Source organism: Apodemus sylvaticus, chromosome 7 (assembly GCF_947179515.1).
Source record: "Apodemus sylvaticus chromosome 7, mApoSyl1.1, whole genome shotgun sequence".
Classification (NCBI taxonomy): Eukaryota; Metazoa; Chordata; class Mammalia; order Rodentia; family Muridae; genus Apodemus; species Apodemus sylvaticus.
In genome coordinates, this window is record NC_067478.1 from 27303512 (window position 1) to 27326613 (window position 23102).

General features: G+C 39.4%; 1 protein-coding gene, 1 long non-coding RNA gene and 1 pseudogene across 8 annotated transcripts in view; 2 read left to right on the plus strand and 1 right to left on the minus strand.

Annotated features, from left to right (window-relative positions):
• Rasa2 (RAS p21 protein activator 2) overlaps nucleotides 1-23102 on the plus strand; it is a 110010-nt gene that overhangs the window by 57362 nt on the left and 29546 nt on the right. For 2 of the 3 annotated variants that reach the window (XM_052187601.1, XM_052187603.1), the window contains exons 6-15: nucleotides 3236-3319; nucleotides 5217-5289; nucleotides 8954-9030; nucleotides 10120-10221; nucleotides 14891-15047; nucleotides 15482-15630; nucleotides 16401-16515; nucleotides 17081-17155; nucleotides 19755-19878; nucleotides 22099-22205. In XM_052187601.1, coding sequence (XP_052043561.1) covers nucleotides 3236-3319; nucleotides 5217-5289; nucleotides 8954-9030; nucleotides 10120-10221; nucleotides 14891-15047; nucleotides 15482-15630; nucleotides 16401-16515; nucleotides 17081-17155; nucleotides 19755-19878; nucleotides 22099-22205 — 1063 coding nt within the window. The remainder of the gene's footprint in view (nucleotides 1-3235; nucleotides 3320-5216; nucleotides 5290-8953; nucleotides 9031-10119; nucleotides 10222-14890; nucleotides 15048-15481; nucleotides 15631-16400; nucleotides 16516-17080; nucleotides 17156-19754; nucleotides 19879-22098; nucleotides 22206-23102) is intronic. The other variant, XM_052187602.1, reaches the window with a different exon arrangement.
• On the minus strand, nucleotides 1528-2933 carry LOC127689482 (protein transport protein Sec61 subunit gamma-like; annotated as a pseudogene).
• Nucleotides 7017-8116, plus strand: LOC127688697 (uncharacterized). Of its 5 annotated transcripts, none has more exons than XR_007978737.1 (4): nucleotides 7017-7182; nucleotides 7226-7312; nucleotides 7356-7528; nucleotides 7702-8116. It is a non-coding gene; the product is annotated as an uncharacterized LOC127688697 (long non-coding RNA). The 5 variants fall into 5 exon arrangements; XR_007978735.1 differs by lacking the exon at nucleotides 7702-8116 and adding an exon at nucleotides 7572-7690; XR_007978736.1 differs by lacking the exon at nucleotides 7702-8116 and adding an exon at nucleotides 7616-7669.

The following is a 23102-nucleotide window of genomic DNA, read 5'->3' on the forward strand; positions in this document are numbered from 1 at the left end:
CTGGGCTACACCCTCCGCTGGAGATCTATATAAGGACATTGGAAGAAGGAAGATTTACTCACTCTTCCTTGCCTGCTTGCCTCATGGGACTGAGCAACTGCTAGATCCTTGGACTTCCATCCACAGCTGCTGCCGCCCAGTTTTGGGGAATTGGACTATAGACTAAGTCATCGACAAATTCCCTAACTGTATAGAGACTGCCCATATATTCTGTGACTCTAGAGAACCCAAACTAATACAATATATATACATGTATGTATGTGTGTGCATATTAAAAATGTGTAATGATCAGATCACAGGAATTAGCATATCTAACATCTAAACATAATTTCTTTGGGGAAATTATGTGTTATCACTCATAATCATCCTACTGTGCTATAAATTATTAGAAATTATTGCTCATACCCTGCAGCTCTGTACCCATTAACAATCCTCCTCCTACCAATCCTTCCCTACATCTTCCCCATGCTCTGGAACAACTATTCTGGACCTACTTCCTTGATCAAAGCTTTCTGAATATCCGTATGTAATTGAGAGTATGGAGACTTGTCTCTCTGCTTGATCCCAGTTATTACTGTGGTGTTTGCCAGTGCTGAAGTGCTGAGTCAATCTCCATCGTCCTTCCGAAGTTCATTAATTAGAATTACACTATAAGGAAAAATTATTTAAATTTAAATGTAATTTTTATTTAATTTTTAAATATAAAATTATTTATTTACATTCCAAATTTTATTATATGCATTTATTTACATTTGGAATATAAATAAATAAAATACTTTAAACAACAAAGTGAACTATATTTAAGCTGGAACACCACCCTGAATAGAACCTTTTTGGGAGTAGAAACTAGACATGTGTCTGATTTATTTAAATAATTTTAATAAAATATCCATAATATGGGGACAAAAGGGCATCTGATCCCAATCTGATCAAGAGCAAATGTCAGACATTCAGATTAAGTAATCTGAAAGCAATTCTCACAGGGTCAGAGACTGAGAGGAAATGGCAGCTGAATGCAGTGTAGGATCCCATACTGCATCCTGGAGTTTGGCAAAGATTAAGTGACATCTGTAGATTAATTAGCTAGCAACATTAAATGTCAGTTTCTTGATTTCAGTAGCTTCACCTTGGTTATACAGAATGTTAACATTCAATATTAGGGTTGACAGAAACTCTGTATGTTATTTTTACAACTGTTTCAAAGTCTGCAATTATAATTAAAACAAAATGTTTTAAATTGTCTATATCTTGTAAATTCAGCCTGTTGGTTTTGCGTCCCACTCTCTTAATAGCCAGGGCACTGTCACATAGCATTGCCACTTTTACATACCTAACTCTTACACATTTCAGTCTCATGTTTGTTCAATTCCTCTCCAGAGGCTTAGCAGATATTTAAGTCTACCTATGGTTTTTTATTAGACCTTTATTTTTATTTTATTTTCTTATGGAAAAATGTTTATTTTGAAATCATTTTAATTTAGAAATAGAAAACCTCATAGGAAGGTGGAATGAAACAAAAAATACAAATCATCGAGGCAACATTTCACTTCGTGAGCTTGTCACCCCTCTTTGGTTCACTTGTCCCATGATGAGCAAGGACCCAGCACCCACAATAATGTTATCAATAGGGACATGGATCCACTTCATGAAGAAGCCAGTGAGCCCCATGATAGCAAATCCTGTCGCTGTGGCCATGGCGATCTGCTGGGTTTCTATTGGGTTTGGTGCATCTTTTAACCAGTGGAATTGAGTCCTTTACAAACACTGACTTGGCTCAATAAACTGCATTACCTGATTCTGTTTGTGGGATGGTGGTTTGAGAGGGTAGAGACACGGAGCTTAGAGACACGGAGAATTGAGCCCTAGATCTTTATTTTTTAAGGTTTTCTGTGTCTATGGTGTGTGAAGTAAAGCTCTTCAGTGTCCTTGTCTACAATTACTTTTTGCCGTTTCTGCCTCTGTTTTGGTGGGTTTTCTTCTCACTATAGGCCATGTTTATTCATTGTTTGCATTGGACATTGACATCACTAAGTACTTTGTGTTCCTGTAGTGTACTTGAGTTGTTTTCTAGGTATTAGTTAACTTACTTAGAAACAATTCATTCTGTTTATAATTTGCTTTTAGGCTTTTTCAGACAGATGAGAACAGCATATATCATAGAGCTTGCAAGAGGCCCATCCAGCCACAGAAAAAAAACTGGTAGTTTATGAATAATACCATTAGTGGGAAAATATGAACTCCAAAATATTTCTTTGGGCTGTACTTTTTTGGTTAGTTTGAGAAATTTTTGAATTTTATTTCTGGTGCCCAGCTTAGTAGACATGAGCCTTATTTTCAGTTTTCTCTTTACTTGGCAGTACACTCTTGAGTGAGACTTGGAGAGAAATAGAGGCTGTTGCTCAGTAGGGGTCTGTAGGAACAAAAACAAAACCACTTCGCATTCATGAGCTTCTGTGAGGGAGCAGGAAATGAGACTTAGACTTTAAACCAACTAATTTAATAATAACTACCGAGGAACTCTGAGAATCAGATCATTAGATTGTGTTCTTTGCTTCCATAAATACAACTATAATCCATAAAGTAGATTGGATGACCTTAGGTTGTTGTGTGGAACATTTTGTACAGGGTGATTGATGTAGGACCTGTTGCTGAGACTCAGCAGGAGAGTCTAGAGAACTGTGTGAAGCTTGCCCTATATTTATGAATCAGATTTTAAGTAAACCACAACCATTTCCTTGTGTGTCATTCATGCGTTAGCAGAGGATATGGTGCCACAGAGCAGGCCTGGTTTATAGTTTCTCATGTAAGGCTACACCACTTTCTTTTCCGTTTTAGAAGCCGCAGCAGTTTTGATGTATTATCAAACCACAAAATGTACCTTGAGCATTTCCCAGGAAGAACTGTGTTATGCTAGTCTGAGTACCGATTGTCATTCCTGTGTAGTTCTTTTTGGGAAGTAATCATGTAAATAAATAAATACATCATTTGGAGTAGTTGATATATTGGAACTACAAAAATGGTAAACAATGCTAAGATCTTTGAACATACGGATTTCTATTGACAGATAATGTTTTAGGTTTGAGGGGGCATCTCACCTGCCGAGTACTTGCCCTGTGTATATGAATGGAACCAGGGTCTGTTCCCCGGGCCACAAAATGGCAAAAGGGGAGAAGGCAGAGATGCTGTGTTATGATGTTAACTCTGATATTTTAAAGTCTGTTCTGTTCTACCTTAGCATCAAGGCATGCCATGGGCTGCCGCTCATAAATGGACAAAGCTGTGATCCTTACGCAACAGTCTCCCTCGTGGGCCCGTCTAGGTAATGCTTATTAACTTGTTACTGGATTTCCAAGTTTAAAGTTGAATTTAAGAATTAGAAATGTAAAGTTCTTAGATCAAGTGCTGAGAAACTGACATAAAATAATGCTTTAAAGGAAGTTTTAGTAACTTCTAGAGTACACTTGGTAAATAGTATCTTTCTATTTCCACAGATAGATACAGGGTGTCATTTCAAATCTGCTATGTGTTTGTTAAGCTGTGGTGAAAACTTCCATCTTATATCATTGTAAAATGTACTTGAAAATATATTCCTGGGCCAGGTGTGGGGGCTGCATGCCTTTAATTGAAGTACTTGGGAGGCAGAGGCAGGTGGATCTCTGTGAATCAAGGCCACCTGAGTCGCATGACAAATTACATGCCATCCAGTCAAAAACCCCAAGTCATATACACCTGACTGCCTTTACTCACATTCTTACTTTCAAATAAGTTTTTAAAAAATCATATTTTAGTGACTGTCAACTCAAAATAGCAAAGCAGTTTCCATATCAGTATCTGGAAAGCCGCTTAGAACTGAGAACTGCCTTTTCTATTCATGGTATCGGTGGTTTATGAAGAGAGTTCCAAGCTCTAGAAGAACTACTGTGGTCCCAGCCTATAGCGAAGTGCAGCATGGTGTTGAGTAATTGCTCTAAGCACCTGATACCATAGAACTTAAATACTGATATGCTATTACTGCAGATTGGTTTTAAATTTAAAAGCAAAAATTCATATGGCATTAAATGTTATCCAAGGGCTTTTCCCATTATGTTAAAAATGTTCAACCTCACTGGATAAGCATAAAAATGATCCCTGGGTGGTAGATGTAGAGGATCACAAGTTCTGGTCAGCCTGCACTACTTCCAACCAAGTCTCACAGAGAAATGAGAAGGGAAACAAGTCAGCCTAGAGGAGCTGCTTATTTGGGGTAAGCCTTTTTGTAATCCTGTAATTGAACCAGACTGTTAATACTAGGCAGTTACTCTACCAGTGAAATACAGTCTGAACACAGGAGGTTGTTCTTGTTTTCTGTTTAATGATTTCTGTCTCATGACAAATTCTTTAATGGAACTTTTAAAGTAACATTCCACAGAAACAATTTTTTTAAGATTTATTTATGTTTATTTTGTGTACCTTGGTCTCTTCCTGCTTGTACATGTGTATGAGGTGCCAGGTCCCCTGGGACTGGAGTTGTAGACAGCTGTGAGCTGCTGTGTGGGTGCTGGGAACCAAACCAAGATTCTGTAGAAGAGCAGCCAGTGCTCTTAACCACTGAGCGGCTCTCCAGCCCGAAACGTTTTCCTTTAATCACAGTTGATTTTGCTCTACTACAGTGGCACAAGATATTCACATTGGTTGAGTCTAGCTAAAGTCACAAGACTCCCTGTACATTTCTTTGTAACTGCCTCTAAATTTGTATGTTCACTTGAGAATTAACAGGCTTTTGTTCTTGTTTTTGTAAGTTACTGCCCTGGCTGCAGCCCCCAGAAGTACACGGAGTTCAAAGTTACTTTTCATGGTCCTCAGGTCCTCTATCATCAGGAAGGCGCTTTGAGGCTTACTGCCTTTCTTCTCACCACATCATCTGTTTCTGTAATAGAATGTGCTTTAAAATGTCAAAGATAATTTGGAATCAGCTTTTTACAGCCATGGAGACAGTAACCCACTCTTGTCATGTATAGACATATAAAACTTGTATCCTGTGTATGGATATTCATGGGATTCAAGTTTGTGAGGCTTACACCCCTTGGCTTTTTCCCTTACATAGTATGGAAATTGTTGTATTCTCTCTGTTGTCCTAACATGTAGACAGACATTAGGCATGCTGGTTGGAAATAGCTTGTTTTATAATTGTGTACTATTAAGTTCTACAAGGTAAAAACTTTACTGCATTGGAACAGGAATGACCAAAGGAAGACAAAAGTAAAGAAGAGAACAAGCAATCCGCACTTCAATGAAGTCTTCTATTTTGAGGTAATTTTTCATTTTATATAAATGTTTATGTTATAAATAATGTTTATAAATTCTAATTGATTTAATTTTGTAAACCGTAGCCATAGTAATTATTTTATCAGTCAATGCAGCTAATCATCTCTGTCCAGAAAGCAGTAGAGCCATAATGTCACATGTGTGGCTCTGGTTGGTTTGGAAGTGGGGGGAGGGCTGGAGCCCCACCCTGTGGTCACTCACTGTGGAAGTGGGGAGGACTGGAGCCCCCACCCTGGGGTCACTCACCCTCAGTCACAGCCACCTCGAGAGCCTCCCCACACTTTCTAGTCTACCTGACACATAGTGATTCTTCTGAGCAGACTGTTTGAAAACCTATAGAAATTTAAATATTACCACTCAGAAGATCTGAAACCATTTCCCAGTTGACATTAATGACCAATTAAATGTAAAGCCTGCTTTCCATCCCTGTGGACGGGTAATTTTATAAGAAAGAACAGTAGCAAGACTACCAAATATGAGACTGCTTTGAGAGTTTGAAACACTTTGTGATTAGACCTTTTTACCATTAAGTTCTCTGTAATCTAATTTCCTCTGTAGATGTAGCTTGTTCATAAAGACCTCCAACTGCCTGAGCGAGTCCTGACCACCAGACCACCAGGCTTGCATCTTCAGCTGCTCAGAAATTGCCCCAGATAAAGTGCTTCGGCATTCTTTAAAATATTTAGTCCTTTTTCATATTAACTGAAGACTAAAGAAAACTCCAGAAATCAAAATATCTAAAAGATTGTAATAACAGAACAAGTTTCAATTGATACTAAGATGTAAGAACAGTTTGTAAAAGTGGCTGATTACATCTTGAAGTTTTTCTTTTGTATTTTCTTCTGTTTTGGAGAGGGCACCTGAGTGCCCCTACTCATGCCTGATTGTTTTCTGTAATAGAAGGCACATGGGCTGAAGAAAATGCCAAAGGTGACATAAGAAACTGGGGGTGTGGGGGGGGGAACCTACTAAGTCAAGAGACTTCCTGTCCTGCTGATGACGTGGTGCAGTTTTCTACATTTATTAATGACTCTCATATCTAACCATGAGAATATGGTAAAAGCTCCTCCTGTCAAAGTTACTCACTGCACATAGTTCACACCTCAGATGGGCTGGAATTCATTGTGCTCAGGAAGAACCTGTAACAAGCAGGTAGCTTTTTGAAAGTCGAGGTCATGTTTGCCTTACCAATTTATCTATTAGGCCTTAAAATGTGTATTCATGTAGCCCTTTGTTAGATTAGGTATAAAGACAGCTATGTTCAGGAAAACCAGAGCAAGACCTACGAAAGCACATGCATAGGTGCATACACACAGCCAGAACGGGCAGCACCCGTGCTTGAGCGCAGGGTCAAAACAGTCCAAAACTAGATTTTTGTAAGTGAGAACAGAAATAATACTACAGAGACAGAATGCTTTGGGCACAGAGACAGAACAAAATGCAAGTTATACCCAAAGAACATCAAGTGAAGATTTAACTGAGTTTGCTAAGAAAGTAACCAGAAAAAAGTAAAAAGATAGAGTAAACTGATAGATGAGACCTTCCAGTGCTTGATCAGAGGTGCTTTAACTTTAGCCACTGAATATACTTGAACTAGAAGGAAGTAACTGTGATCTGTTATGTCTAGATACTGTGTTTTCAGTGTTCAAAGAGCTGGGGGGGGGGGGGGGCGGGCAGAAGCCTAGATCGTGGAAGAAAAGGGGGAAAGAAATCCAAAGCATCCATGGATCAGTGTAAAGTTCTTCCACCAGGCGTCAGATGTGCTACACGCTGTAATCCCAGCCATGGAGAGGTGTGGGCAGATGTGCTGCAGCTGTAATCCCAGCCGTGGAGAGGTGTGGGCAGATGTGCTGCAGCTGTAATCCCAGCCGTGGAGAGGTGTGGGCAGATGTGCTGCAGCTGTAATCCCAGCCATGGAGAGGTGTGGGCAGATGTGCTGCACGCTGTAATCCCAGCCATGGAGAGGTGTGGGCAGATGTGCTGCAGCTGTAATCCCAGCCATGGAGAGGTGTGGGCAGATGTGCTGCAGCTGTAATCCCAGTCCTGGAGAGGTGTGGGCAGATGTGCTGCAGCTGTAATCCCAGCCGTGGAGAGGTGTGGGCAGATGTGCTGCAGCTGTAATCCCAGCCGTGGAGAGGTGTGGGCAGATGTGCTGCACGCTGTAATCCCAGCCATGGAGAGGTGTGGGCAGATGTGCTGCAGCTGTAATCCCAGCCGTGGAGAGGTGTGGGCAGATGTGCTGCAGCTATAATCCCAGTCCTGGAGAGGTGTGGGCAGATGTGCTGCACGCTGTAATCCCAGCCGTGGAGAGGTGTGGGCAGATGTGCTGCAGCTGTAATCCCAGTCCTGGAGAGGTGTGGGCAGATGTGCTGTAGCTGTAATCCCAGTCCTGGAGAGGTGTGGGCAGATGTGCTGCAGCTGTAATCCCAGCCGTGGAGAGGTGTGGGCAGATGTGCTGCAGCTGTAATCCCAGAAAGCACTGGCTTTCTTCTCTGCTGCATCTCTTCGCTCTCTTGGCTCTCCTGACTCTCTAACAAGTCTTGTATTGTGACCCACAGCTATCACCTACCATGTTTCAGTCGTGAACTGTCCTGTTAGCAATTTTTTTTTCTAGTTCTCCCTGCCTCAATGCAACATTCTGATGAGTGAAAGAGATGTGATAGCACTTTGTAAGCCAGACAACATGGTATGGCTTTAAGATACTTTTAGAACAAGATAAAACAACCTTGGAGAACCACTGTGCAAATTCCAAGGAAGAAAAGGGAGCAAGAGGTGGCAGGCTAGCCCACAGGTAACCTGAATGCAAAGAGCTCTTCTGGGACTAGGTCAGAGAGAAGGGGTTTAGGGGGGAGAGGGAAGGAGGGAGGGAGGAAGAGAGAGAGGCCAGGGACCCTGACAAGTACAAGTTGACCACTGGTTTGGTGATGGAGAGATTTTAGAAGGGTGATCTATAAAGAAGCCAGGGTTAAAGCGGTGACTGCTCTGAGGAGGTGCCGAGGAAGTGCCTACCCATCCTGGGACGAATGAGAATTAGTGTTTAGGTGGTTGTCTGAAAAAGAGCAGGAAGACTATGATTTAAGGGGAGACTTTTTCTTAGACTAGAAAGAAGTGATCAGACTAGTAAGGGCAGCTGTGCTTATAGTAGACTAAACCCTTATAACACATGCTTGTTAAAAATACTGTGATGAAAGGAACCGGCTTGTGGGGGGGGGGGGGGCGGGTGGATCTTCAAATCATCACCTCTTCAAAAGGCCTGGGGGTGGGAGGGAAGTGGATGCTCAGTCTGGTAGCAATTAAGGATGTTCCTGCCCAGTGGCCTTGATATTTTCAGTAAAAATTGTGTGAAGGAAATATGAGTAGGTGTGTACCTTGTGAAAGCTGGGAAGGCCATAGTGTGATGTGACCCTTGCAGACACAGCTCGGTCAACCAGGGAACCAGATGTGGTGCTGGACAGAGCTGCTGTGTGGGGGCAAGGAGGCCTTTGGTCTTTATGCCAGCCTCCTTTCCTCTGGTGCAGAGTGGGCACACTTCCCATGCTTTGGAAAGTACTTTAATACTTGACTCTTTTTATATTTGTCATTGAATATTTTTGGAATGGTCATGTTTGAACATTTTAAACTATTTTTACTAAAATAACTTCATTTGTAGGTAACCAGATCCAGCAGTTACACCAGGAAGTCCCAGTTTCAGGTGGAAGAGGAGGACATTGAGAAGCTGGAGGTCAGGTCAGTGTCTGCTGTCTTACAAGAGAACAGCTTTTTTTCTATGTAAACCTCGATAGAACTCTTTATAGCGAGTTGATTAATGAAACTTAGGTGAACAGGCATCTAACTTAATCCACTTATCCTTTCAAAATCGGATTCTTTTCAGAAATACCAAAGTATTTTTCTTGTATGAGTAAAGGCAACCTAATTTCATCAATTTTTTTTTCATTTTTCCCTAATTTAATTGCTCCTTAACTATCTGGATTATTGTATAATGAATGGGAAACCAATTATATTTAATCCAATTTAGAAATAATTTTTTTATTCTTCTTAACATATCTGCTGACTATCAGAAATTTCAGTGAGGTAAGGAGATAACTGCACAGGTGCATGTGTTTGAAGTTTGTGATATTTCCTAGGTCTCAAATATCTATGCTGTTTTGGAAAGGAAACTTTTGCAAATGCATGTGTAGGTGTGGTGTTAACAGTGTGTTGTCTAAAAGGCATATTAATCATGTGTTCACAGTGTTAGGCAATATTTTTCTAGATCACTGATCTTTAAATATTAATTTATCATCAGAGAGAAAGTGTGGTCTTGTTTTGTTTCCTCATTTCAGTAAAGTAACCCTTTTGTCCTAATGCTACAAAAAAAAAAAAAAAAAAAAAAAAACAACAACAACAACAACAAAAAAAACACCCTAGACTTTCAAACTTAGTTTCTCCTTTTATGCTGTTTAGAATCTGGCCAGGGAGGTGGCTTAGCTGGTAAAAGCATTTGCTGCCAAGCCAGTCTTCCTGAGTTCTATTCCTTGGACCCACACAGTGGAAGGAAAGTACCAACTCCTGTAAATTGTCCTTTGACCTCCACATGTGCACAGTGGCATGCATCCCTCCCCCAAAATTAATTAATAAAAATGTAAAATAGAATTTAAATTATAATTTTTTTCAATAAAAATTACTGTAGTAATTTGCTTTCAATGTCTAGATAATGCATTATATGACAATGCTAACATCTCTTTTTAAAGCATGTAAAAATATAGTACAAATGAAAATCACTTGAAACTACTCAGTGTGGTTTGCCAAAACTAAAACTAGGTTTTCAATTTTCAGGATTGACTTGTGGAATAATGAAAACCTAGTCCAAGATGTTTTCTTGGGAGAGATTAAGGTTCCTGTCAATGTGTTAAGAAATAATTCCTCTCATCAAGCCTGGTAAGAAGACAAATACTCTAATGAACCAGATTTAATTCTCTTTAATAAAGAATATAAATGTATGCTTGCAAGAAAAAAGTCAAAAGTTACTGATATTAATTTGGTTATGAATTTGTGAATAGAGGAAAAATAAGTACTTTAATAGTTGTATCATTTGATCTGTGATAATGAGATAAAAGAATTTAGTTGTCTAGGAATATTTTTCTGTTAAGAATAAAACCTTGGGGTTGTAGAAATAGCTGAACTCTCTGCTCTGTTTGGACTGGCTTTCAGATCCCAGCACCTACCTCAGACCACTCAAAACAAAACAAAACAACGCTTTAACTTTAGGCCTAAGGAGTCCACTGCTCTCTTTGGTCTTAATGGGCACCTGTACATGGACAGATATACGCACACGCATGTGCGTACACGCACATGCACACGCACTAAAAATAAAGTCTTAAATCTAAGAAATGAGAAACATTAAGACATCGGATGAACCACTCATTGATGCTTGATCACAGCACATCTACAGTTTGGATGCTTTTTGGTCACAAGAATTGTGGGAGAAAAGCAAAGGGCTTACTGAGAAAACAGTAACGGTGTGGGGGGGAGGGTGATTTTCTTTTATCACACACTTAAAACTGCAGATAACCTTGATGTATTTTCTGAGTGGAGGGTGTTAGCATTGAACTGATTGATGAGGAGCTCTGGGGGCTCAGTATTGGCTATAATATCATTTGACCTTTTCATGGCTCTAATAATGATACAGAATTGATGTTAATGACCTTAATGTTTTGCCATTAAATTCATACTTATTTCAGTGTGAAACTTTTTATCTGCTATAGCCCTTAAAACTAGTGTTTTCTGTCTCTTCATGTGTCTTAGCCCATGTTTCTTCCTAGATTGAGATTTCAACTGAGTATGTAGGAACATGCTTTCTCAGTTGTTGGTGCTTGTTCACATTGGTATGTGAACATGTAGTTACACATACACACATGTGTATGTAGAGAATAGAGCTTGACACCAGATACCATCGGCCACTCTCAGTTTTGAGAAAGAGGACTTCAGATCCAGGAGCTCACTGATTAGCTAGGCTGGGTGGACAGTGAGCTCCAGGAATCTGTCTGTCTACCTGCCCAGTACAAGGATTACAGATGTGCACACCACTAAACTCAGCTTTTACATGGGTCCTGGGAACCCAAACTCGGATCCTCGTGCTCTGCATAGCAACCACTTTATCAATGGAGCCATTTCTCTAACCTCTATCACTTCCCTTTAAAGATCACGGTTTAAAATGAAATGTAATATTTGTGCTTGCTTATTAAGTATAGTAGAGTCACTTGTATATACTGTGTAATGATCAAATCAGTATAGTCAACATTTCCATCTCTCAAATACCATTTCCATGAGTTGGGATGCTGGAGAATTACTGTGCTGAAATGTAACATCAGTTGTAACAGACCATAGTTAACTTGTTGGATTATAAACAGGAGAGTTGCTTGCTACTCCCACAGCTGCAAGGAGAGCCCATTCCAATAATAACACCTTTCTCTCTCCTTCTCCCCTCCTGCCTCTGGCAGCCTATATTCTGCTTTGTTTTTGTGTGGATCAACTTTAGTTTTCACAGATGAATAAAAACTTGTGGCCTTTCTCCTTCTATGCCTTACTTAACAAGATGAAATGACATCCAGTTCCAGATGGGTTACCACAAGTGATAGGATTTCACCCTTTAATAGCAAAATATCTGTTGATGAGTAAATGGATTTAAATAATGTGGTCTGTACACATTGGAATGTTAACCATAAGAACTATTCTTTAGAACTCAGCTGCCAAAAGAGAAGTAGTGTTGAATGTTTAGGGGTTGGATTTTTGTTATTTTGTGTTGTTTTCCTTGTTTTGGTTTCTGAGACAGAATCTCACTATGTAACCTTGGCTGACCTAGATCTTACTATGAGGACCAGACTGTCCTTGAACTCAGAGATCCGCCTCCTTTGCCTTCTAAGTGCTGAAATTTAAGCTGTGTGTCACTACAGCTGACACAGGGTTTAGGTGTTTCTTTTTGGTTTCATTGCCTTTAAAGGAGCCTGCTGCCAGACGTCCTCACCTGATGAGCCATTCTATAGTCTCCCTTATAGAGACTGCATTATAGACTAATTTTCAGGTTTTATTTTTTTAACTCTTCCAATGTAAATCTAAATGTATTGGTCTCTCCAAAGACATTTTGTGTGTTATAATTTCTAAATGCATCTAGAGAGGGAGAGAAATGAATTAACCGTTGAGAAAAATGTATTACCATTTGTCTCCCGCCCCATGTCATGCTTCCTCCCTTCTCCATGAAAATTCCTGAGCTCAGTTTGTAAGTCTTGAAATAATATTCCATACCTTTAGTGCAGAAGAGAAAAGTGAGTTGTTGTGTCTCCCAGGGGCCACCACAATGAACTTCAGATCTGCCCCACAGCAGGTACTTATAGTGTCACTGTCTCTCCATATACTTTCAAATTGGATAAAACTTTCTACCTTGGCTGACAAGGGAAAATTAACAGACAATAAGTAATCTTATTTCAGTTTCTTCTGTCAATAGTATAAGTATTTTATGTGCTCTTGAGTGCTGGTGTCTTTGAGGTCAGAGTCATTGGATCCTCCGGAGCTGGAGTCACAGGTGATTTGTGGCTGCCTGATTGTAGGTGCTAAGAATTCAACTCAAGTCCTTTGTAAGAGTTAATGATCTCAACCACTGAGCTAGTTCTCTAGGCCCCAATAATATGAATATTTTAAAGTAGCCTGTAAGAAGCATAAATGCTAAAATTTACATAGCACGAAAGAGAAGAATCTGCTAATATATATATATTAATATACATTGTATGGACATATAAAAATGTTAATGCCATTTTAATTGGTCTCCTTTATCACTTATAGAGCTGTAGCATCCTCTAGTGGTATTAAAGGTAACTGCACAAAAACTCATTTCCATTCAGGCATAATTATTTCTAATGTTGATATTGCAGATATCATAATAACTTACTAGTAGGCAGTAAGTTTTTCTATTTTCTTTTTTCCAATAATTTCCATTAGTATTTGCCTATTATATTGGATTCTAAAAACTGCCTTTTTGATGGTTTCACTTTTTTTTAAAGATTTTTATGTTATGTATATGAGTGTTTTACCATATGTATGTCTGTGCACCACATGTGTGATTAGTGCTTGTGCAGGTCATCAGACAGTGACACAGGTGCCCTGCCACTGGAGTTACAGACAGTTGTGAGCCACCATGTGGGTCCTGTACAAAAGCTGTGTTATCTCTCCAGCCTTACTTCCTACTTAATTTTATTTGCAGTTTATAATATGATAGCTCAAGCTACTTTCCCCTTGCTTTCTAAAACTTCTTCTGTTACACTTACTTATTTACTTTGTGTATCTCTTGTGCGTGCAGCCTGGGGATGCCTGTAGGAATTGTTCTCTGTTCCCACCACTTGACTTCTGGGTATTGAAGTCCCTGTTTACCTCGAGTTGGTTCTCGGTGGTGTTGGAACCTAGGAGAATGAAACAACTTAAAATCCTGTGCACTACCCAACTGCACTCAGGGCATCAGACAGTATATACTCTTGAGGGTTAAGAGTCACATGACTAACATGTACAATCTGTCACAAGGACAAGCTGCATGTGCCGAACCATGCTTAACATAGAGGCACATAAACAACAATAGCTAGTTTAATGAATAATCAAAGTAAGCTCAAACTCACTCTTACTGCTACACCCAGGAGGAGAAGGAAAAGGCATTGCAAGAACAAGTCTGTGTTTTTGAAGAAACTGAGATCACGAGACTCTTGTCATTTTCTCAGAAGTACTGAGAATTTCCCTTGCTCCATTCCATTCTTGGACCGTGTTCTGACATCAGCAAGTGCTTCACACACTGAACCATCTTGCCAGTCCCCCCTTCTTTTCTGAATGATTGACTTCCTTAACATTGATTTTGGTTTGGGGGGGGGCATTGTTTTTTTGTTTGTTTGTTTGTTTGTTTGTTTTTGGTGATAATTAGATCAAATGTTAACATTGTCTTTTTCATGTTGCTACTAGCTAATTTTCATTTTGCCATGTGAAGATAATAGAATGTAATTTTTTAATAGTTTCTTTTTTAAAGTAGGAATTAAGCCATTCCTAGGTAAAAAGATGTAAAAGAGAATCCTGCCTCCTTCCCCAGTGCTGCTCACCTAGGTCCTGTTTCTGACCCAGCCTCTGTTCTCTAGTTTCTGGGAATATTTTCTATATTCATAGGCAAATGCATGTGTATATTTTTATTCATTGTTTTGTTTTATTGAAATTAGGTTTCTGTGTGGCCCAGGAGTCATAATCCTCCTGCTTTAGCCTCCCTAATGCATACACAACCACATACCCACCTGTGCTATGCTTGTATGTTTATTCAACAATACAGTAGAACACTATAGATATGTGTTGATTCTTGATGCTGCTTAACAACTTACACTCTAGAATCAGCCTGTCTTAATTCAGGTCCCGTCCTGGCCAGTAGCCACTTGCTCTGTGCTTCCACTTGTTTCGTGGACGTGCTGAGGGATGAATATGCTGAGAACACATTTCACCCACTGAGCTGCCGTCTGGCCCACCTGTCTCCTTACCCCACGTGCTTGTCCACTCTCTACGTCACATGGAGTCAGCTGTGCTTTCACTTTAGGTACCTGCTACAACCAAGAGACAATGGAAACAAGCCATCTAAGACTGATGACCTGGGGTCGCTTCTATTGACTCTGTGTTATACAGAAGACTATGTGCTTCCCTCAGAGTACTATGGACCGTTGAAAACTTTGCTGCTAAAATCACCAGATGTTCAGGTACTTTAAAAATCTTTTTCCCCCAAGTGTTTTTTGATTTATTCTGGATTTGTATATAGGAGCCCACAAAATTTCAAGATAGACACCCAGAAAAATGGTTGGCTTCGTCAGTCCACATGTTGAAGGAGCCCTTGTGGTCAGCTCTGGGAACATCTTTAAAAAATCTTATATGAAAGGGCTAAACTTAATTCTGCAAATGATAAGAAAAGATTTCATAGTGTCAGCTCTTACAAAGTGCTGTGTATTTGATTTCTCTGAACCTGAATACTGATATGTGCTTCAAATTTTATCTCTGATTATAACTTAGAAAACTAAATAATATTTTATCTCTGACCAGTTATAATTAATGAGTGTTTAAATTACACCCACAAGTTAGTGATTGCATGCAACCATGGTTCCTTGATTCTGTGCTTATTTTTACTTCTTTATCCTAGCCAGTATCCGCCTCAGCTGCTTATATTTTGGGTGAAATATGTCAAGATCAAAAGGATGCTGTCTTGCCCCTTGTCCGACTGTTGCTGCATCACAGTAAACTTGTTCCTTTCATCACTGCGGTGGCCGAACTGGACTTGAAGGATACTCAGTAAGAACTGTGTTTCATTAAATATTTAAACTTCAATTTGCCAGATGGTTTCTATAGTCTCAGTTCTTTTGTATTGACCAAGTTTACTATACACTAGGTTAAAAAGAACTGCTTAGTAAGTATCAAAAAACAGTTCTTAGAGTTACCAAAGAGAATCTAGCCATAAGAACCAGTTAGTGCAGGAATGTGTATGATTCAGTGGCACTGTTTCCTTTGTTACTATTATTGATCTTTGCTGCTGGATGCAGTGATTCACAAGTCACATCAACAACTCTATATGATATACTTGTAGACACACATAGGACATTATAAAGAGCAGTCAGTGCCTTTCCATTCCCATCATGGCAAGACAACACCATCGTTTTACGCACACATACCCACACTACATTTTTTAAGATTCATAAACATAGTATCTTTTTTAAAATGACTTGTAGCATTTTCATAAAGTAGTTTTGATAGATTTAGAAATTCTAATGGCAGCCGGGCAGTGGTGGTACATGCCTGTAATCCCGGTACTTAGGAGGCCGAGGCAGGCAGATTTCTGAGTTTGAGACCAGCCTGGTGTACAGAGTGAGTTCCAGGACAGTCAGGGGTATACAGAGAAACACTGTCTCCAAAAACCAAAAAAAAGAAAAAAAGAAATTCTAATGGCAGCAAACATTCCTGTTAGTAGTAAAAATTCCTAAGATTGTGTATCAAAGTCAAATTGTTACTGTTTGAAAACTTTTCTTCTTTTGGCTGTCAGTGGTTTTTGTCTCTTTCTATTTCAGAGATGCCACGGCAGTATTTAGAGGAGACTCCCTGGCTACCCGGTGTCTGACTGAGATGATAAAGATAGTGGGAGGGCACTACCTGAAAGTCACACTGAAGCCCGTTCTAGATGAGGTACAGAGTAGACCTCGCCGCAGAGTCTATGACCCCTTCTCAACTTGTGAATCTCGAAAAAAACCCTTTCACAGGAGTTATCTGAGGCTATCTTCGTGTCAGAGACTTACAATATGATTCCTAACAGTAGCAAAATACAATTAAGAAGTAACAATGAAAAGAACCTTATACTTGGTTATAACCAACACATGAGGAGCTGTATTAAAGGGTCCCAGCAGTAGGAAGGCTGAGGTCTACTGCTCTAGATCTTCTCTTTCAAGAAATAATGTGTTGATTAGAAATGTCTATCCATTCATGGGCTACTGGAGGTACAGTGTAGACACTTGATAAGTAAACTACTTTCCCCTCTGTAGATTCTTACTCACAAGTCACATTGATCTACATTATTGTTTGTTATATTTTTATATTACTAGGATTTTGATACAGTTCTTTGGAAAAATGTCTATACTGTATTAAGTTATCTTCAGGGGGCGTTTTAAACTTTGTTAGATTTATTTTTTATAATATCAAAAGAATTATGTTTATGTTGTAAGAGGAGTAACTGAAAAATACTTGTATATTTCAGATATGTGAATCCTCGAAATCCTGTGAAATAGATCCTCTTAAGTTGAAAGAGGGAGATAATGTAGAGAATAATAAGGTATGATTACATAATGTAGTTTATAGCTACATTAATTTTTGATCTTAATATTATACCTGTCTCCCATAAATGATTTGTTTTATTTTCTATGTATGAGTGTTTTGCCTGCATGTATGTCAGTGTGCCATATGTGTGCCTGGTACCTGTGAAAGTCAAAAGAGGGCATTGGACCATCTGGGAGTAGAGTTATAGGTGGTTGTAAGCTATTATGTGGGTGCTAAAATCAAACACAGGTCCTCTACAAACACATAAGTGCTCTTAACCACTTAGCCATCTCTCTACCTTCCAACATATGCCGTTTGTCTGGAAACAGTGCTATTTATTCTTTATATTAGCCTTTACTTTCCAGAGCATTTCATAGTGCTGATTTTAGCTTATTTTTATTCTTAAAATTCTTAATTTAGACTGTTTAATTATATCTGTGTTTGAAGAAGGTATGTGTGTGGATATGTGCACATGAATGCAAGTGCCAGCAGACATTGACTCTTCAGGAGCTGGAGTTACAGACAGATGTAGGTTCTGGGAACTGAACTGTGGTTCCCTGGAAGCTAACCTTTTGTTAGCATATATTAATTGCAGATTACATCATGATTTTCATACATGTATACAAGGTGTTTGATCATGTTAACCCCTGTTATCTTTTTGTGCCCTTCCTGCTTATTTCTCTCCTCTTCCCAACTAGTCCTCCCCTGCAACTTTTCTTTCTTCCTTCCATGTTTGTTTTTCAAGACAGAGTTTCTCTGTCTAGCCCTGGCTGCCCTAGAACTCGCTGTATAGCTCAGGATGGCCTTGAACTCACAGAGATCCACCTGCCTCTGCTTCCTGAATGCTGGGATTAAATGTGTGTGCCACCACTGCCCAGCTCTCCTTTATTGTATGACTGGCTCTGTGCATGTGAAAGAGCAGGTGCTGTGATCCAGAGGCTTTGAATCCCTTTGAGCTGGAGTTGCAGACAGAGATGAGCTGCATGACATGGGTACAGAGAACATGTGTGCTTAGCTGCTGAGCCTCTCTAGCTATCTGGCTTTTCATTTCTTTCCTTAAGTTTTTGTTTTTAATTATTATTGACTCTTCTGCTTTTCTACCCCATCCTGGCACATACATGTGCATGCTCATGTATTCTTGAAAGTTTACTTAGGAACCGGAAGCCAGGGGTTAATTATAGTAGCATAGATAACTTTCCAATAGTTATACCACAAAAAGTGTTTCTCCCTCTCCCAGAAACCCCTGGTTGCCTGTCAATTCTCAAGACGTAGGGACTCATAAGTCCCTCCCCACTCTGTGATAAACTCTGGACCTGACTTTCTATAGGTCTGATTCTGGTGATCATAGCTACTGAAAAGTCAAGAGTGCAGTGGCCATGTGGGGCTCAAAAATCATTAGGAGCTCCTAGACTCTTCTGTCCACTCTTGAGGGATGTCCCAGAATCTTGAGGGAGGTCCATTTAGAGCTAAGCATTCAACAGTCCCTTATTCCCAGCACTGTGAGCCTCTGCCGTGGCCAACACCCACTGCAAAAAGAAGCTTCTCTGACCAAAGCCAACAACATTTTAATCCATGGGCAATTTGATAGGTATGTCCATTTAGCAAATCAGCACTGTACCACGACTCTTAACTCCCAGCTATGTTTGACTGGGTTAGGCGAGATTCTCTCCTGTGAAGCAGGCATCTGATCCAAATTAGATACTTGTTTTATCCCAAAAATAGTAGTGCCCCATTGCCTGGCAGGTCAGTAGTGCAGTACACAGGGTCACAGCTTGAGCAAATTCTTTTTGTTTGTTTGTTTTGTTGTTTTGTTTTGTTTTTAATTTGTTTTTATTTTATTTTATGTGAGTGCACTGTTGCTGTCTTTCTATACACCAGAAGAGGGCATGAGATGCACATTACTGATGGTTGTAAGCCACTATGTGGTTGCTAAGAATTGAACTCAGGACCTCTGGAAGAACAGCCAGTGCTCATAACCGCTGAGCCATCTGCCTAGCCCCGCTTGAGCAAATTCTTAATGACAGTTCTCCCTTAGCAGTCTGCACTGTGCCATCTAACTCTATGAAATCTAACTAGCAGGGAGATTATTTCTAGGCTAGAGAGCATATTGTCTTCAGCAGTAGGGTCTTATCATTTAGTTCTAGTGAGAAATCCACAGTATTGGAAATAGCCTATAATAATAGTGGATGTAAACTGCAGTTATTTATAATCTCCATTCTGACTATTCCTTTCAGGTCAAACTCGTTAGACTAAGTGACACAATGATTTTAGTTGCCTCTGAGACATCTATAGTTGTGTTGGGGTCACAAGTTTTCACTGAAGTGTATAACTGTGTCACTGTGTACTAATGCTGCCTGTCATGAATTATTTCCCTATTTTCCTTTTTATTGTCTTGTTAACTGTACTTCTTGTGAAAATTACTCATATATTCATTCACTTGTCTAGAAAGTCTGAATTTAACTTCATAAGCCAGAATGTTGATCATCTCTTAAACTGAACTGGGACTAGAAGCAGCGCTTCAGGAGACTGGAGAGTCGTCCTCTCGTAAATCTCATAAAGATACTGAAGATGTGTGACAATCAAAATCTTAGTGTTCACTTTGTTAAAACCTGCAGGAGAATCTGTACTACTATGTGGACAAAGTATTCAATACGATTGTAGGATCAAGTGTGAGCTGCCCCACTGTGATGTGTGATATTTTTTACTCTCTGAGGCAAATGGCTGCTAAGAAATTTCCTAGTAAGTGCCTTGTCATACTTAATCACATTTTCTTTTTCTATTTTTTTCTCCATGCTGTTCATTTGTTTTGTATGAAATATTTGTACATAGGTACAATCTTCTGAGTTTTTCAAAATGGTGCTATCTTCTTTGTGAGACTTAATGATCTATTTTTCCTATAATCTCAAAATATGCAATTCACTTTATTTCAATATAATGGCAACTATATAAAGAGCTAATTAAAATCATTAGTTTTAAGAAGGAAAAGTTTGCATCTGTAAAAGTTTTTATAATATGTAAGTAAACCTTTATGTGTCATATAGTTAACAGATTGTGGAATAAACCTTTGTGTACCAGCTGTTTTTTCCAGTTGCAGATTTTCAAGGAATAGTAATCATTGGTTTTATACAGTTGACTGGATCTGACAGCTTGGGAATCCTAAGATGTCTGTGGTGAGACGACTTTTCAGAAGTAGTTTTTGGCTTTACAAATACTTGTCCCAACATACATAGGACTTTTAGGAATCATCGTGCTTCAGTTTTGCAAAATTATCTGTATTAAGATTTTGCTTGGAAAGGCTTAATAAAGTTATGAAATCTACTTTATTGTTAGCACTTGGAAATACTCAAAATCTTAGTTCATTTCTGTTACATAAATAACTTCGCCAAAGCTCATGGCAGATCTGCCCATAACAGAGGAGGAGGCACGGACAAGGCGGTGCTTACGAAGAACAGCCAGGTCTGCCCATCTGCAGAGAACTGAAAATTAACTTTCTTGGTCATCCAAAGAGCTTTTCTTATTTCATTATATTTGCATTTATCTGTCCCTCTATTTAATTTACCTAATACTAACTTCTACATGAATTCAGGTTTTGGTCTCTTGGCTAATTATAATAAAGAGATAAAACATTTAGCTTTAATAGATGTATCTAATCTTCATAATCAATAAAGGAGTCAGAGACTTGATTTTGTGTACATAAAGATGAAGTGGCATTTAGATTCTGTCTTCAAATAGTGAGCTAGATCATAGCCACTTCGCCTGCTTGCTAGTCTGTCTTATCTTTTACTCCTAACACTGTTTGAAGTTCATGAAACTGAGGTCTCAGTTGTTCTTACTACCTGGATGGAGGCCTACTACCTTGGTAGCAGGGCAGGCAGTCATAACAATGGACAACTTGACAGTTCCCTACTGAATGATTTGTAAGAGCTATACCCCAAGTCAAATCCAAAGACTCTTCCCTCACCGCCACTTCTTGGCATTCTGTTGTTGGAGCTGTTGACTCCAGTCTGAAACAAGTCCTGACACTGAGTGATCAGAGCTACAAGTAGCTTTCAGTTCACCTGCAGTTTATGTGAAATATTGGTAGCTTTAAAAGTAATGTCTCTACCTAATTGCTTTTAGTCTTTAAATTGTTGGTTTTTCTTTTTGTGACAAGTACGTGAGAAAAGCAACATAAAAGATACTTGTGGGTTCATATTTTCAGAAGCATCAGTCCCAGCACCCCCAGGACCCATTGCTTTAGTCAGGCCTGAGACAAGGCAAAATACTGTGATGGCATCTTATGGCAGAGACTGCTTGTCTCCAGGCAGTGAGGAGGCAGGGAGAGGGAGAGGGGGATGAGCCAGGGCCAAAATACACCCTTCAAAGACGACATACCCCAAGTACCCTGCTTCCTCTGATAAGCCTCCAGTTTCCACAGCCCTACCACTGTACAACAGGCTATTGCAGTCGGAACCCATCAGTGTAGTAACCATTACATCATGATCTAATTGTCTCTGGAAACATTCTTACAGAAATACTCCAAGTGGTGGTTTGCTGGTCTCATAGGTATTTTTCATCCAATGACCTGGATAATAGACACCATGAAGATTTTTAGGATGAATTTGAAACAAAAATATAAAACTGAAATTTTTTTGGTATTCAGTGTTGCTACTAGGTAGTGCTAGATAGTGCTTTAATATTACTATTTTTTATAATGTCAAGAATCTTTTATATCAAGAAGCTATTTTTCAAATTAAAAATATTTCTTTAAAAACAGCATCTTTGCTTTCCATTTGTTATTTTAAGTTACATCATTTTTTTCTTTTAGTTTAGCCACAGTCAGTATCATTTCACAACTCAATTTTTACTTTACAAGTTATTTTCCTTTCCTACATTGTTTACATGATTTTTTTTTTTTTGCTTTGTCACTTTTGGTTTATAATCAGTGTTCGCATGACGTTTCCCGTTTTGTCCCTGCAGATAGCCCTCACGTCCAGTACTCTGCCGTGAGCAGCTTTGTCTTCCTCCGTTTCTTTGCTGTAGCGATACTCTCGCCTCATGCTTTTCATTTGCGACCTCATTATCCAGTAAGTGTTTGCTCCTCTCAAAGCTTTATTCCACTTTTATTTCTTTTTAGTACAATGAAGAAAAAATATGCCACTTTTATTTTGCTGTGCTAAGACATTTTACAGTTGATAAAATGCTGCTAAGCTGAAGTCTGCTGGTGGTCAGAAGGGAGCGAGCATCAGGGCTGGTCCCACTGTCACACAGACAAGGCTGTGGGCTCTTAGTTACAGGGCGCCGGGGATGCCTGGGTGGCGGCGTGGTTGTGGCTGGTTGTTAACAGACCCTTACCTGGTTTATTGCAGCAGTTTATTTTTTATTTTTATAATTTGAGGCAGAGTCGTATTATATAGCCCAGATAGACCCTGACTCATAACCATCTTCCTGCCTCGGCCTCCAGTGTGCAGGGATCTCGGGCATACCCGCCACACCCACTTTACGGTAGCTGAATCATGGCAGTGTTTTAAGATCTCAGAAATTGGAAGGAAAATGAAGAAGTTTATTTCAAAAGTATTTAGGAACCTAACTTACTTGGTATCTTCATGCCTTTGCTCTCTGTTCACCTAAGTTATATCAAAAGATTTAAAATGAAGTTCTATTCAGTTACCTAAATCTAAATCTGCTTTGAATATACCCCTCTTAATATTTTGAGGTTTCCTTTTTCTTTTAACCTATTTCTAGTCCTTCATACAGCACATTTTAGTCACTCTTTAGTCTCTCTGTTGTAAATATTTTATATATATAGTCTTGAGCTTTTAGCTGCTGGTTGGTATAACAGAATAATAAGCACCCGCGATTACTTTGTTCCCAGCTTTGCTTTAGACGCCGTCTGTGTTTTGCTCCCTTAGGTCTTCCTAGTCACTGCAGGAGCAACCTGTTCAGTGGCCCCATGGACGGGTGAGGAATCACCATGCAGTGGC